General features: G+C 44.6%; 1 protein-coding gene across 1 annotated transcript in view; it reads left to right on the plus strand.

Annotated features, from left to right (window-relative positions):
- GCLM (glutamate-cysteine ligase modifier subunit) overlaps positions 1–14,952 on the plus strand; it is a 58,354-nt gene that overhangs the window by 31,774 nt on the left and 11,628 nt on the right. The window contains exons 5-6 of the mRNA XM_068239775.1: positions 6,140–6,342; positions 12,010–12,124. Of these exons, the coding sequence (XP_068095876.1) occupies positions 6,140–6,342; positions 12,010–12,124 (318 nt within the window). The remainder of the gene's footprint in view (positions 1–6,139; positions 6,343–12,009; positions 12,125–14,952) is intronic.

A 14,952-nucleotide genomic window follows, 5' to 3' on the forward strand; every position in this document is an offset into this window, starting at 1 on the left:
TAAAAACGCATGCGGAAACTCATCCGCATGCGTTTTTACAAGCGTCGGAATGCGGCCGAAATCGCGTCGCAACAGTGGGAACGAGCCCTCAAACAATACCAGTTGCCTGGCAGTCCTGCAGTGGTGACTGAATCACAAACCTGAAACAAGCATGCAGCTAATCCAGTCTGACTTCAGTCAGAGCACCTGATCTGCATGCTTGTTCGGGGCTGTGGCTAAAAGTAGACACAGGATCAGCAGGAGAGTCGGGGAACTGGTATTATTTTAAAAGGAAGAATCCATATCCTCAGTTTAGGTTCCCTTTAAATACAGAATGTTTGCACTCTATAATTGCTTTGATGGTACAATAGTATTACCTCTAGGATCATGGCTAAATTAGAGCCTTCAGGTTAGTGTTATAGGGCTGAAGATTAAGTAAATACAATTTAATCAAGAACCGTTTTCTTTAGCTTCTGACCCTGTCATTAGTGTGAGCCAATGGGATTGGCTCACCGTGTTCATGGGGTCAGGAGCCAGTGAAATCAGCTCCTGACCGGCTCACAGAGCTCTGCCGTCATAGCAACAGCAGAGCAAGAGGCCTGCGGTGAGGGAGAGAGTTGCGGTCGGTGCGGCGTGGTAATTGAAATCTACACCCTGTCAGGAATAAACTGCCAAAAACAGGGCATAGATTTCATTACTGTTGTCCAGAAGCGGTTAATGGGGGTCGTATACAGATGTTGTAGGAATATGCAATTGTTTGCCCTGTATTGTACTACAGATGTTTTCAGGGTGTGATGTGCTCATACAGCCTTGCTTTGTGTGAAGCATGTTGCGCTACTTTCATTACAAACCTTCCCTAAACATAGTGCTGCACATTTTTTATTCATTTATTTTTTTAACGTACAACAATTGCTGATTTAAAAAAAAATCGATCAGAGCAATCCCTTGCCCACAAGTGTAATGAAAGATTGGATAAAGAATGGCTCCTGTGGAGTAAGCTAAAGAAAACCAGAAAGGGTGCATAAGTTTAGTGCAGTTCCCATGGCTGGTTAATTGCTTTCAGCGCTGGTGGATTGGCTGATACATAAAGCTATTTCTGCTGTAGTTCACAAGGCTGCAGGCTGGCCTCATGTGAACTTGCTCTCTTCCTGCAATAAAGGCCATGGTGTTCAAACATGTGGAAATGGTGATGTAAACCACATTGAAAATAAACTATTGCCTGGCAGGTCATGTGGCTGACTCCTGCTCTGAAGACTCAGTGAGCATCAGAGATAAGCAGGCATATGGTGTAGCTGTATACAAGCTCACATTCCACAGCCATGTCTGCCAGAGGGGCAGATCATTGTGTCCATAGCATTCTGTGGCAGATCTGGTGTGCTGTGAAGAGTGGCTTAAATGATTTCCAACTGAAAGCAACAATGCAAAAGGGAATGCTAATGTTTCTACTCTCTGCATTACTTATGAAGGCCTTTACTAAGGTATACACAGTGTGATGTATCACTAGAGCTTTCTCCTAGTCTCTGTAATGATTTAAGGGAAATTCGGGTTTTATTATAAATTTTCCATAAGTATGGATTAGTGCTATACAATTTTTTTTTTTTTTTTTTTTTTTTTTTTTTTTTTACTGTTACTACGAATTATTTTATTCCAGTTTGCAGCTAACTAGGGATTTCCAAAGCTGGTAGTAAACTCCAGTGCAGTACTTAGCAGTCATGGCAGCTGATCTCTTTTGCTGTATAGATTGAGGATAACCTCCTGCCTTGCTGCATAAATAAGGCCTGGTACACACAGATCCGTTTGTGCACTTAATCATTCAGATCGATTTTCCAATCAGAGACCAAACAGTCATAATTGCTAAAACCTAGAACGACACTTCTGAGCGGGCTGCTGTTGCACATATTTTTCTGCAGGTCTCTGTAAGGATCAGTTATACATGACGCCAGGGATGTGGAGTCTACAAAAATCTTCCGACCCTTCAGTTTATGAAACCACTCACTCCCGACTCCGGGTACCCAAAATGACTCTGACTCCAACTCCGACTCTACAGCCCTGCATGACGCAATGTGTGTATGACCAATCAAGGTTTACCAAAACTTCCAATAGTGTATCGGTTGCCCCTGACCAGTCTGCAATAGAATAAATTTTCAGTAAACATCTGATCATTTTGATTCCATGGTTTACTGGCTTGTGTCATGTGTACAAACCTTAATTGCCTTAACTGGTCAGAAACCATAGTAACCTATTTTAAGCACTAGGGGTGGTCAGTGAAATGCAAATAATTCCAATAATTTATGCAAAATGTTGTGTAAATGTCAGGGCTGTGGAGTCGATACAAAAAAATCATCCAACTTCGACTCCAACTCCTTTTGAAACCTCCGACTCCGGGTACCCAAAATTGCTCCGACTCAACTCCGATTCCACAGCCTTGGTAAATGTATGCATCTTAAAAAAAATGAACCAATGGAATAAAACCCAAACAAGATTTAATTGGTCCATTTTCAAACTGTATATTTTTGCATAAAGTATCTTGAATGTCTGTACTTGAAGCTACTTCTGATAATTGAAAGTGTATACCAGGCTTTGGTAGCAATAGGTAGTACCCTGATATGATCTGCTCATTGTTGTGAATGGAGAATCTGGAGATTTTTTGACCACCAGTGCAATATGCACTGCTGGTCTAGTCACTACTGTATTTTTCTTAGTTGCTGCAAATTCTTTGGCTCAAAAATGTTTTTGGCATTTCTGCTACTCGGGCTTCCCAGTTATTTGTTGCTGAATGCTGAAGGTGTGGCAGGGTTGGTCTTTATGTAACCTTGTGCTCAATATGTGTTAGCATATGAAGTCTACAATGCAAAACACATGGATGTTTTTTGTATAACCACCTATCGCATTTCACCTCGGTAGTTCTGTATTCTTTAGGGCCGGTTCACACGGACGCTTGGCGGCGTCTACCGTCAAGCGTTCGGGACCCATCGGCTAAACTCTCCCATTCAAGTGAATAGGAGCGTTTAGCATTGCGCGGTTACCGTCGATTGCATAAACGCGGCGTTCTGATCCTGATTTAACGCATGGTTTCGGCCGTCCCTAGAAGCCGCATGCAACGTCCAGGGACGGCTAGCCGGCGCGGCTTCATATCCCCCTGCGGGGACGAGAAACGCCGATCGCGACGATCTCTGTACCGCCGCCACCGAACGGGACGGCACAGGACGACGCGACTTCCTGGCCGCCCCAACGCCGCCTGACGTCCGTGTGAACCGGCCCTTAGGGGCGGCCAAGAAGTCGCGGCGTCCTGTGACGTCCCGTTCGGTGGCGGAGGTACAGAGATCGTTGCGATCTGCGTTTCTCGTCCCCGCAGGGGGACATGAAGCCGCGCCGGCTAGCCGTCCCTGGACGTTGCATGCGGCTTCTAGGGACGGCCGAAACGATGCGTTAAATCGGGATCAGAACGCCGCGTTTATGCAATCGACGGTAACCGCGCAATGCTAAACGCTCCTATTCACTTGAATGGGAGAGTTTAGCCGATGGGTCCCGAACGCTTGACGGTAGACGCCGCCAAGCGTTCGTGTGAACCGGCCCTTAGTCTTTTTTTAAATGCACAATTATTATCAAACAACTTTTGTTGTTTGAAACAAACCCAAAAAGTTGTTTGTTATTGTTCAAACAACTGAAAAGATGCAGCTCAACTGTTGGATTGACTTGATTAATTGTGCATTTAAAATACTATTGTTGAGCGTGTGTATGAGCCTTTTTAAATCATTCCATCTTAAATGGTGGCATAGCTAAGCAGCTGTGGGCCCTAGTGCAAGTTTTTTTACTTTGGGCCCCCAAGCACTCCACACATAATGGATACAGCGGACCAAAACCTGCCAAGGCCAACCACCGTGTCAGAGGTGCAAGAAGGGAATGGGGAACAGCTTGTTAATGATCATCATTCAAACCATCTATAGAAGTGATTATATTACCAGCACAGGACCAATGAAGAGCTAATACTGAGGTTGAGCGAGGGTCCCTTGGGACACTTTTGGCCCTAAAGACCCCTCTGCGGTTGCAACCTCTGCACCCCCTATTATTACGCCATGCACACTTTGCATGTAATAGCATATAGATGGCATGGTAAATGGTAAGCGATGTGTAATTGGGGGGGAAAAAATATATATATTAAAAAAAAAAAATGGTTTCCCAGCGTGACATTGAGAATTCTTTTCCACGACTCCTCCATGCAGAAGTTTTTCTGCTGTGTGACTGAGGGGTTTCCTGCATGCACAGCACCCTTTAGTAACAAACACTTGTCTGCCACCACAATCTCCCCTACATCATTAGATTTTTCATAAACATTGATCAGAAAAATTTACCATTTCTGGTTGATTTATATCCAATCAATGGGGAGTCTAATCGGGTTTCTTACGCAACTGAAAGAAAAGCTTTCAAATTCTCAGTACAATTTTTTTTTTCTTTTTATCGAATTTCCGTAAAATTGGATTTTAATTGTATTGTTTGTGTGGTCACCTTAAGCAATATGCCATTTTCCTTTGACTGAGAGACAAGTGAAAACTAAGATTTTAAGTCATATAATTTTTTTATTTTTTTTTTTATTTTTTTATTTATTTATTTTTTTGCACACATTTTTGGGTCAAAGTTACTGGTGCTTGAAACATTAGAGTGAAGGTCTGGTCGGAGCAATTTTTTGGTACCTGTTGTCGGTCGGTGGTTTCATAAAGTGAGTGTTGTATGATGATTTTTGTACCCACTCCATAGCCATGCAAGGGCTGTGGAGTCGGAGCAATTTTGGGTAACTCAAGTCAGTAGTTTCATAAACTGAGGAGTCGGAGTTCATTTTTTTTTCTTGACTCCACAACCCTGCGTCAAAAGGTGCATACACACATCAGACTATAGTCTTTGGAAACTGAAAGATCACAGACCAATCTTACCACCCTTCATGTAGTATGAGAGCCATACTCTGTCTACACAGTCTTTTCTATGGAGCTGAACTCCACATCAGAAAAAAATCTTTGCTAGATGCTGCACACACAGATGCTGTACACATGCAAAAGATCAGTATCTGCAAAAGATCTGTTCCTGCCAAAAATCCATTCCTGCAAATTGCAATGATAGTCTATGAGATCTGCAGATCCTCATACACACCTTGTTTAACTGACATTCATCAGCAGATCAGATCCACTAGGATGGATTTTCAGATCTGCGGATGATTGCTTGATCTGCAGATGAATGTCAGTTAAATCATGTGTGTATGATGATCTGCATATCTCATAGACTATCATTGCAATTTGCAGGAATGGATTTTTGGCAGGAACAGATCTTTTGCAGATACTGATCTTTTGCATGTGTACAGCATCTGTGTGCAGCATCTTGCAAAGATTTTTTTCTGATAGGGAGTTCAGCTCCATAGAGAAGACTGTGTAGAGTATGGCTCTCATACTACATGAAGGGTGGTAAGATTGGTCTGTGATCTTTCATTTTCCAAAGACTATAGTCTGATGTGTGTATGCACCTTAACTGTCGAATTTGGTAAAAAAAAAAAATGGATAGTTTATGGCCAGCTTTAGTTTCCTTTTATGCAAATTCCCTGCATCTTTCCCAAAATGCTAATGCAATCAGGAGATGGACGTGGCCTGTAAATATGCAAATAATGGAAACGTGGTTACTTAGACATCAGCTCTTTTAGCCGGGTGCTCCACCTCGGCTACTTTTGGTGACCACCCGGCTATTATCGGCTTGCCTTCTTATCCGCCTCTTATGCTGGAAGCAGAGTTGCGGCGAGACTGCATTCTACCCCAACCGGCTACTTTTTCATGCCTCCCGGCTGGAAAAACTTTCTGGGCAGCACACTGGACATCTTAGAGTAATTTTCCCCAATGCCAGTGCTGCAAAAGGTAACATAGCCATGTTTGTAGGCTGGAATCATGGACCGCACAGCTGGAGGAAAAGATCGCTAGGTGGATAAGAAAAGCTTTTCTACCTCTTTAGAATTGCACTCTTGTATTGTCTCGCTGCAGAGAGCACTTGAAAACTTTTTTTTTTTTTTTTTTTCTTCCCTCCTCCATAAAGCTCAGCAGTTATTCTCCTGCTGCAGTAATAGTGATAAGCTGCTGTGTTATTTCATTGCCAGATAATCTGCTCACGTCTGATTGTTTTCCTCTAGTGTGTTCCACCCTGGCTGTTGCCCAATTGGATTCTGTTATCATCGTTCCTCCCCCTCTGGAAGATGGAGTCATTCTTACTTTGGAGCATTTACAGCCTTACTGGAGAGAGCTGGAAAGTCTTGTCCAAGACAATAAAGTTGTTGCTATAGGAACCTCAGATTTAGATAAACCCCTCTTGGAACAGCTTTACCTCTGGGCACAGGTAAGGCTGGGCAGTCACTGCCAAGGCAAGGAGAGCAGAGGTGTGGTGCATACTCTCTATGTACACTGCTGTAAAGCAATGTGTTGTGTTATAGATTAATTGAGCTGAAAAAGAAGCAATCCATATTGGTGATTTAGTTAGAGTATGCACATTGTAGATAATGCCAGTAAATGCTTTTACTCTGTTGGCAAAGAAAGAGAAGCTAATTTTGCGTTGTATTCTTTAATGTCTTTAAAGGAATTGTCAGGCAAAAGAAAAAAAAAAGTTTCACTTACCTGGGGCCTCTACCAGCCCCATGCAGCCATCTTGTGCTCTCGTAGTCACTCACTGCTGCTTCAATCTCCATCCACCAGCTAGTTTTGTTTTTGCCAACCTCTGGATCGGCAGGCCACATTGCGTATATTTTTACGCATTCCCACTAGTACAGGAACATTAACACATACATTTTTATGCGTTAGTGGTGCAACACGTAAAAATGTATGCGTTGCACCACTAACGCGTAAAAAATGTATGTGTGAGGCAGGGAACACACTTGTCTTTCAGTTTTCTGCGTGCGTTTTCTTGCATACTTTTTCTGCACACCAAGTGTGTTTCTATGCAGGAAAACGCGCGCGTTTTTTTCACAACAGCTGATGTAATTGATAGAGAAAACTGCCAGAATGTGCAGAATCAGGATGCAGAATGTCAGTTTTTTTTCTGCGCGCGAACAACATATTAAGTGTGGACTAGCCCATTGATTAAGATGAGTTCTCAGTTTTTCTGTGCAGAAAACGCGCACGAAAACAGTCAAGTGTGTTCCCTGCCTTAATGTTCCTGCACCAGCGGGAATGCGTAGAAATTTACGCAATACGGCCTGCCAACCCTGAGGTCGGCAAAAATGAAACTAGCTGGGGGATGGGGTCTGGAGCAGCAGTGAGTGACTATGAGGGCACAAGATGGCTGCATGGGGCTGGTAGAAGCCCCAGGTAAGTGAAACTTTTTTTTTTTTTTTTTTTGCCTGACAAAACCTTTAAATAATTTGCACATAGCTGCATTACAATAGTAAGACTGTATATTCTTATAACATTTGCAGTTAGCTTTATGTGAGAAAGCAGGAATTCCCATGATGCAGTATTTCTGTTCAGTGAATATGATTCCACATAGTAGTGCTAAGATTTTATTATTATTATTATTATTATTATTATTATTATTTACAGTTGTGCTCATTTGGTTACATACAGGATGCCTTGTATCATTATCTTTTTCCCGTCTTTGGAGAGCAATAGTTTTGCGGAGAATCCCCACTTGTATTGGATTGCGTTCTCTCTAAGTGTTTTAGTGATGAGCTGGAATTCTTTCCTCTTGAGTAGCGTAGCCTGAGAGAGGTCTGAGTACAGCGAAATGTGCTTGAACGGGTCCGGGAGCGCACCCTTAGAGCGGGTTACTTGTAGGAGAGCTTCCCTTGTAGTGAAAAATTCAAAGCAGCAGATGACGTCTCTCGGTACGGAGTCTGGGAGATTCGCTGGTTTGGGGAGTCTATGGACCCTCTCTATGGCTAGCTCGATATCAGACACTTGTGGGAGTGCTGTTTTTGTAAGTCTAGTGACATAGTCCCGTAGCTGCGATTGAGACACGGCTTCTTCTACCCCTCTGAATTTAAGGTTGCATCGACGGTTCCTGTCTTCTAAATCTGTTTGCTTTTCAGCCAAGAGATATCATTTTGGTTATGCTCGATGCAGTCCACCGCTTTATTATGCTCTGTAGTGAGTGCAGAAACTCCTCTTTCTACTATATCTACTCGTTCCCCCAGGAGGTCTATGGAGTTTTTAAGGCTGTGGGATATGTTTAACATATCTGATGTGGTGGATTGTTTCATGGCCAGCATTAGTTCTTTCAAGTATGTCTGGGTGATGACCTGCTCTGATGCCGGGAACTTCTCCATGCTGGCTGGGGGTAGAGAGGGGGCAGGGTCTGGTGTACTTTGTCCTACCTGATCGCCGTCTCCGTTTAGCTTCTGTCGAGACTTCACTGGGCCAGGGGATGCTGGTGAGGTGTTGTCCGGAGAAGAGTCTCGGGTCCGGAGAAGAGTTTCGTGTCTGGGCTCTGTTTCCCTCCTGAGTTGCGGGAGGAGGCAAGAGGCTTGTTGTTCCGGAGTTGGCGCTGGAGCAAGAGCCGGCGCCATCTTTGAGTGCGGCCCGTGCCTGCATGCCTGCAAAAAGCTCTGGGAGTTTCTGCGGCTGAGGTGGGTTTTTCTTCCTCTTCTTTGACAGGTCTGTTTCCATCGGGGTTTCCGACATCTTACTCTCGCTGTTGGGACCCGGGTGGCTGCTTTGTTGTCGCTAGTTTAGGCTTCGTGCACGGAGCTCACTATTCAAGTGTCCGCCATGTACGAGCTGCGGACACGCCCCCCACATACAGGATGCCTTACGCCTGCGCAGTAGCACTGAGTCGCTTATGTTCAGCAGAAAAGGCTGAGCCCAAGTGACTCCATGCTACTGCACAGACATGAGGCGTACTGCGCAGTGTGTCTGCGCTCATTCACAGAAGGGAACATGGCCCCGTGCTCTGCTTGACTAGGCCCTTGTCAATGAAGTTCTGGGGGTCCCAGCGCTGGATTGGTGGAGGTGAGGCGTGCACAGGAAGCCTCTGAATTATCCAGGGGCTTCCCTCTATTGAAGTAAATACTTATTTAAGGCACTGAACCCCCCCTCTTTTTTGGAGAAACTGGTTTCCTTTGGGACCTCAGTAAGGCAGTCTGATGCACAGCCTGAGATCAGTCTATTAACTTGAATTCTCCCTGTTGACGATTGCTGTATCCCTTGATAACTGACAGCTTTGTGCTTGTTATTATTAACCAATTTGAGTAGCTATTGAGACACTTCTTGACCTGCCACTCTGGTTAGAAAACTGAATGGAACAGGATGGGCTGATTTACCTCATTAATTAAGCTTCCTTGTGGTAACTATTTACGAGTGGGGATTTTTTTTTCTAATTTTTTAGTGACATTGAAATGCTCTACTCAAAGAGACTTTAAAGTTGAATCAAGAAACATAAACTGAATTTGGCATCCCACACATGTTGTCTAACAGCCATTATAAAGAGTAGCAGCCTCTGTTTTATATGAACATCTTGCATATATGGTAGAATTGTAGGCCTTGTGATTAGCCTCAGTATCAGGCTGAGATGGGGGGAAGGGAGGGTGGAGAACCTCACCATACCAATGTGCAGCTTCACAACACAGTAGATTAGATGATGCACACCTACTTTGCCTGCTGTAACGTGGATACATCACGTTAGTCTGTTTGTATTCCTGTTAAATCAAATGTAAAGTCAGAAGCACTTTATTAGACCAGCACTTGCTAGCTCAGTACCACCATGCATTACCCACACCACACCATTACCCACCCTGCACAGCTGACAGCTGGTTAACAAAATGAAGCCTCTGTATGCTGCATTGGTGCTGCCCCTTCTGCAGCCAGGATCACAGCACTGCCATAGACCATGTTGGCTTGTGCAATAAGGGACCTATTTATGAAGGTGATGATTAGCCCACTGCCAGAAACAGTGTTGTTTCTTAAAGAGGAACTGTCGCGAAAATCTTAAAATTTAAAACGCATACAAATAAGAAGTACATTTTTTCCAGAGTAAAATGAGCCATACATTACTTTTCTCCCATGTTGCTGTCACTTACAGTAGGTAATAGAAAACTAACATTACTGACAGGTTTTGGGGTAGTCTATCTCTTCATGGGGGATTCTCAGCATGGCCTTTTATTCTTTATAAAGACACTCCTTGAAAAAGATTTATACAAAGATGCTGGTCAGCCTCCATGCTCACTGCACACTTTTTTGGCAGTTGGGCTGAGCAACTGCTATTCACAAAGTGCTTTTAAAAAAAATAAAGGAAACCCTGAGACCCCCCCCCCCATGAGAAGATGGGCTAGTCCAAAATCTGTCGGTAATGTCAGATTTCTACTACTTACTGTAAGTGACAGCAACATAGGAGAAAATTAATGTATGGCTCCTTTTTACTCTGGAAGAAAAGTACTTTTTACTTGTATATGTTTACATGTATTTTATATTTTAAAATTTTCCCTACAGAAGTCCCTTTAAGAAATGATAGCATTTTTCTGGAGAGCTGCTGTTCGTCATATTTACCAAAGACTAAAAGAACTCTAAAACTAATGGAGACTTTGGCGACCGTCGATGTATGGCTACAGTTCAAGTCAATTGATGCAACCTGTTTTTTTGTTTTGTGGCAATCTGTAGATTGAAACTTCTTTCTAAATAGGTCCCTAATATGCATTGACAAGCAATTGTTTGTGGCAGTCAGGACTACAGGAGGAATACCAGATAAGAGGGTACTGCAGTCAGCTGTGGAGGGGGGCTGCTGCCAGTGTGGTGAAGAGGCTTTTTACCCTGGAGGCATCCTCGCTTAATCTGACTGGGTAGTGCTGAACTAGTCAGTGCTAGCCCAATCAAGTCATTTGTTTTTCACTTCACATTGGCTTGGATAACCATCTTAGCAGTTCCTGTCAGTATTTAAGGCATGCTGAGTCAAGTAGACTAAAACAATTTGTAACAATTATTTACATCCCTATAAAAACATTGTTACCACATACATGATACATAGTTCTTTCTGAGTGTTCTGCTCCCTGGCAGTGAGAAGCATTTTGGGTGGAGTTATTCAATCTTCTTTTTGTTGGCAGTGCTACAGAAGATTATGTAACGGTAAAGGCTGTTTCTTTTGTACATGTAGTGAGCCAGTTGTGATACCATCTCTTGTGTATGTTGTAGGAGTGTGCCATGCTCTGTGTTTTACTTGTACTGGTGGCACTCTGGCCTGTTTAGTAGCTGATTTTGAATAGCAGTTGTAATTAAAGGCAGCCATACACTGGTCCATTGCCACCAGATCGACCAGCAGATAGATCCCTCTGTGATCGAATCTTATCAAAAGGGATCTATTGGCTGCCTACACTGGAAACAGACTTTGAATCGATTTCACTATGAAACCAATTCACAATCTGTGGAACTGCCGCCGTCCCCTGCATTCATTACCTGATCCGGCAGGCGCGAGTCCCCCGGTCTCCGCTCTCTCTACTCTGCTCTGGGCTCCAGCTTCACTTTACTTCCTGTCGGGGGAAGTTTAAACAGTAGAGGGCGCGCTACTGTTTAAACTTCCCCCGACAGGAAGTAAGAGTATTCCCTCTAGCGTCTGTCGTCGGACATTCGAACGCCGCTATCAACACACTCCAGACCCGCCGGCGATCAAGCAAAATTTTCAGTGCGACAGATTGATGGGATCAATCGTTTTCGGGTGGAAATCGGTTGAACGGTCAGCGTTTGCGCATCGATTTCACAGCAGATTCAATCAGTGATTGAATCTGCTCTCTTGGTGGTTAATCGGGCAAGTGTATGGGCACCTTAAAACTAGGTGCACAGTGGTCAATTGCATAACGCACACGTTCTAATGAATGTGAACTGTAATGGAGACTGGACATAGACTTAAATACAACGCCTGCATGCAGCGAGTTGGAACCTGATCAGTTACAACACAGTACTGTGAACAGGCCCATAGGATTGTATGGGCAGCGAGTAGACATGCAGAATTATTTTGCAACACAACTGAGCACTGTGAACTAGCTCTGAATGGGTTTGTGCACTAACACTGTTGTTTGTGTTTTTACAGATAAAACCAAGTAGTAACCAAGTGAATCTCGCCTCATGCTGCATAATGCCTCCAGACTTAACTGCGTTTGCAAAGGAGTTTGATATTCAGTTACTTACCCACAGTGATTCCAAAGGTAATGGCATGTGAGAAATGTTGATCAGTGTTACCAGTCATTGTCCTTCATAAACAGATTTTCAGATTGATTATTAACCAGGTAAGGCAAATGCAGTGGTAGTATTCTTGCCTTCTCTAACTGCCCTTGGTACTCACAGTAAATGTTTAGGTAGTCTGGAGGAACGCTAACTTCTCTCATTATCACCCCTCTATATGCTATCCCTTTGGATGAGGTGAGTATGCACTGGAATTGCCATCTCCATCAACCCACAGGCTATTTTAATAAGAAAATGTGATGGTGGGGACAGGTCTGTCTGTTTGTCTATCCCTTTTTATGGTAGCAGCAGTCATCCTCGTTTAGCTCCATTACCTAGCTATGTTGGCCTAAACCCGATCCCGTATATCCGTTTTTAAATAGACTGAGCTGTTTTTACTGTCTTTAAAAAAAAAAATAGGAAGTAAAAACAAGAAGCTTTATTTGTCAAGTTACTTTTTTTTTTCCCCCCTACAATAACCATTCACAATCCAGCTTTTGTCCACTGTAATAATCCAGTGCAAAAATATAGGTGATTCTTTTTGTTTTATATAGTATTATTATTTTAAATTGTTTAAAAGTTGATTGCATTTAGTTTTGTCTGGAGATTCTAAAAAGACTTGTATCTCCTAAAAGCTTATATTCCTGAAAATTGCATCCCCCAATGTTGTGTTTTTTTTTTTGTTTTTTTGTTTTTTTTTATGGACCCAAAATAGAAGACACATGACCTATAGTGAGTGTTTGGATGAGTTTGAACCATTGCTGGGGTCCACACTCGATCCACGCACCTCTGTGCTGCAACTGTAGCCTCCCTGGCGGTATGGGCGAGCTGAGTTTGTCCAGGAAACACGTGCAAAAACCGGTAATGACGAGCTGAGCTCGTCCATGCCGACAGGGAGATTTCCTGTTTCTCTGCACCGCCCGCTGCACTTTTTACTGATCAGAGGGATTCCCCAGGATGGCTGGATGCCCGTCTGCACGCTGTGGGTAGCGATCTGTGCTACCCCCAGCGTGCAGAACTAGCATCCAGCCACCCTGGGGAATCCCTGTGCATCCAGCAGGGCAGAGAATGTGCTGGCTGCGTGCGGGATTCCCCTTTATCTGCGGGCGGGTGGCCGGGTGTCCCTCCTGTGCGGGGGGAGGGATTGTCCCCCTTCTGGTGTGTGTGTGTGTGTGTGTGTGTGTGTGTGTGTGTGTGTGTGTGTGTGTGTGTGTGTGTGTGTGTGTGTGTGTGTGTGTGTGTGTGTGTGTGTGTGTGTGTGTGTGTGTGATCCTCCTATGCGCGCTGGTGGTGGCCTGCGGGGATACCCCTTTTGTGCGGGGGTGGGTGTCACCTTCTATGGGGGCTAGTCGTGGCCGGTCAGGGACTCTTTCTGTGCGGGGGTGGTGGTGACCTGCGAGGATCCCTCTTCTGTGGGGGCGGATGTTTAGCCTTTCCCCCCCCCCCCATCCCCCAGTCAGGAGCCCTGATCTACTCACCTGAGGGCTTTCTCCTGCGCTGGCCGCGATGGACACCCCCGGTCTCTGTCGTTACAGTTACGAGGCTCAGTGATGTCACCAAGCCTCGTAACTGTAATTATAGAGAACACGAGACTTCGCGATGGAGGAGGAAGTGCGCCGCTTCTGCCGCAGGAGAAAGCCCTCAGGTTAGTAGATCAGGGCTCCTGACGGGGAGGGGGGCACTGGGGATCGGGAGGGAGGGGGGAAGAGGGAGAGGCCACCCACAGCCCCCATAGAAGGCCCCCCCCCCCCACAGAAGGGGGATCCCCATAGGCCACCACCAGCCCGCATAGAAGGGGAAGGACAGGGACACCCAGCCACAGTCGGGAGAGTACGTGGATCGGGGCAATGGAGGGGGGGGGCAGAGGCACCAGCAACCCTGGCTCCCCATACATCTGGCTCCCTAGACCTGGCTGCACATCTGCCTCACTATATACCTAGCAAAACATCTGGCTCACTATATACCTAGCAAAACATCTGGCTCACTATATACCTAGCAAAACATCTGGCTCACTATATACCTAGCAAAATATCTGGCTCACTATATACCTGACTGCACATCTGGCTAATACATCTGGCTATACATCTGGGTCTTATACTCACCATTGGCGTGCTGATCCCTCGTCGCGTACCTCTCATAGCTTCCCCAGTGCCTTCGTCCATGTCCCTTGGGGGATTTTGCTTCTCCCTCGGCGATCACATATCCCTCGCGATCAGCGTTGATGGCACCAGGGTCACACAGCATCAACATCTCTCAGCAAACACTTTTTTTTTTATTATCTTTATTATTGAATTCAATACAATAACCTGTATTGAATTCAATATAAAAAAAAATTGATTGCTCAAAAAAATGGTTGGAAATTAATTGAACCACTTCTTGCATGGAAATCCTGGGGAAATAGAACGCCAGGGTGGTTAAAGTATACCTGCCTCCAGGCAAAGCTACCTAAGCTAAGAACCTAGATATGTTCCTGCTTGGATACACATACCTCTGAGTTGTCCATTCCTCTCCCAGCCCTCAATTTTTCAGACTCCTACAGCCTTCCCATTTCCTCCTCTTAAAGGACAACTGTAGTGAGGAGAATATAGAGGCTGCCATATTTGTTTCCTTTTTAAAAAATACCATTTGCCTGGCAGCCCTGCTGATCTATTTGGCTTCAGTTGTGTCTGAATCACACCCGAAACAAGCATGCAGCTAATCTTGTCAGATCTGAAGATGCCGGAAATGCCTGATCGTCTGCATGCTTGCTCGGGGTCTATGGATAAAAGTAATAGAAGCAGAGGATCAGCAGGACAGCCAGGCAACTGGTATT

This window comes from Hyperolius riggenbachi, chromosome 6, assembly GCF_040937935.1.
Source record: "Hyperolius riggenbachi isolate aHypRig1 chromosome 6, aHypRig1.pri, whole genome shotgun sequence".
NCBI classification, from domain to species: Eukaryota; Metazoa; Chordata; class Amphibia; order Anura; family Hyperoliidae; genus Hyperolius; species Hyperolius riggenbachi.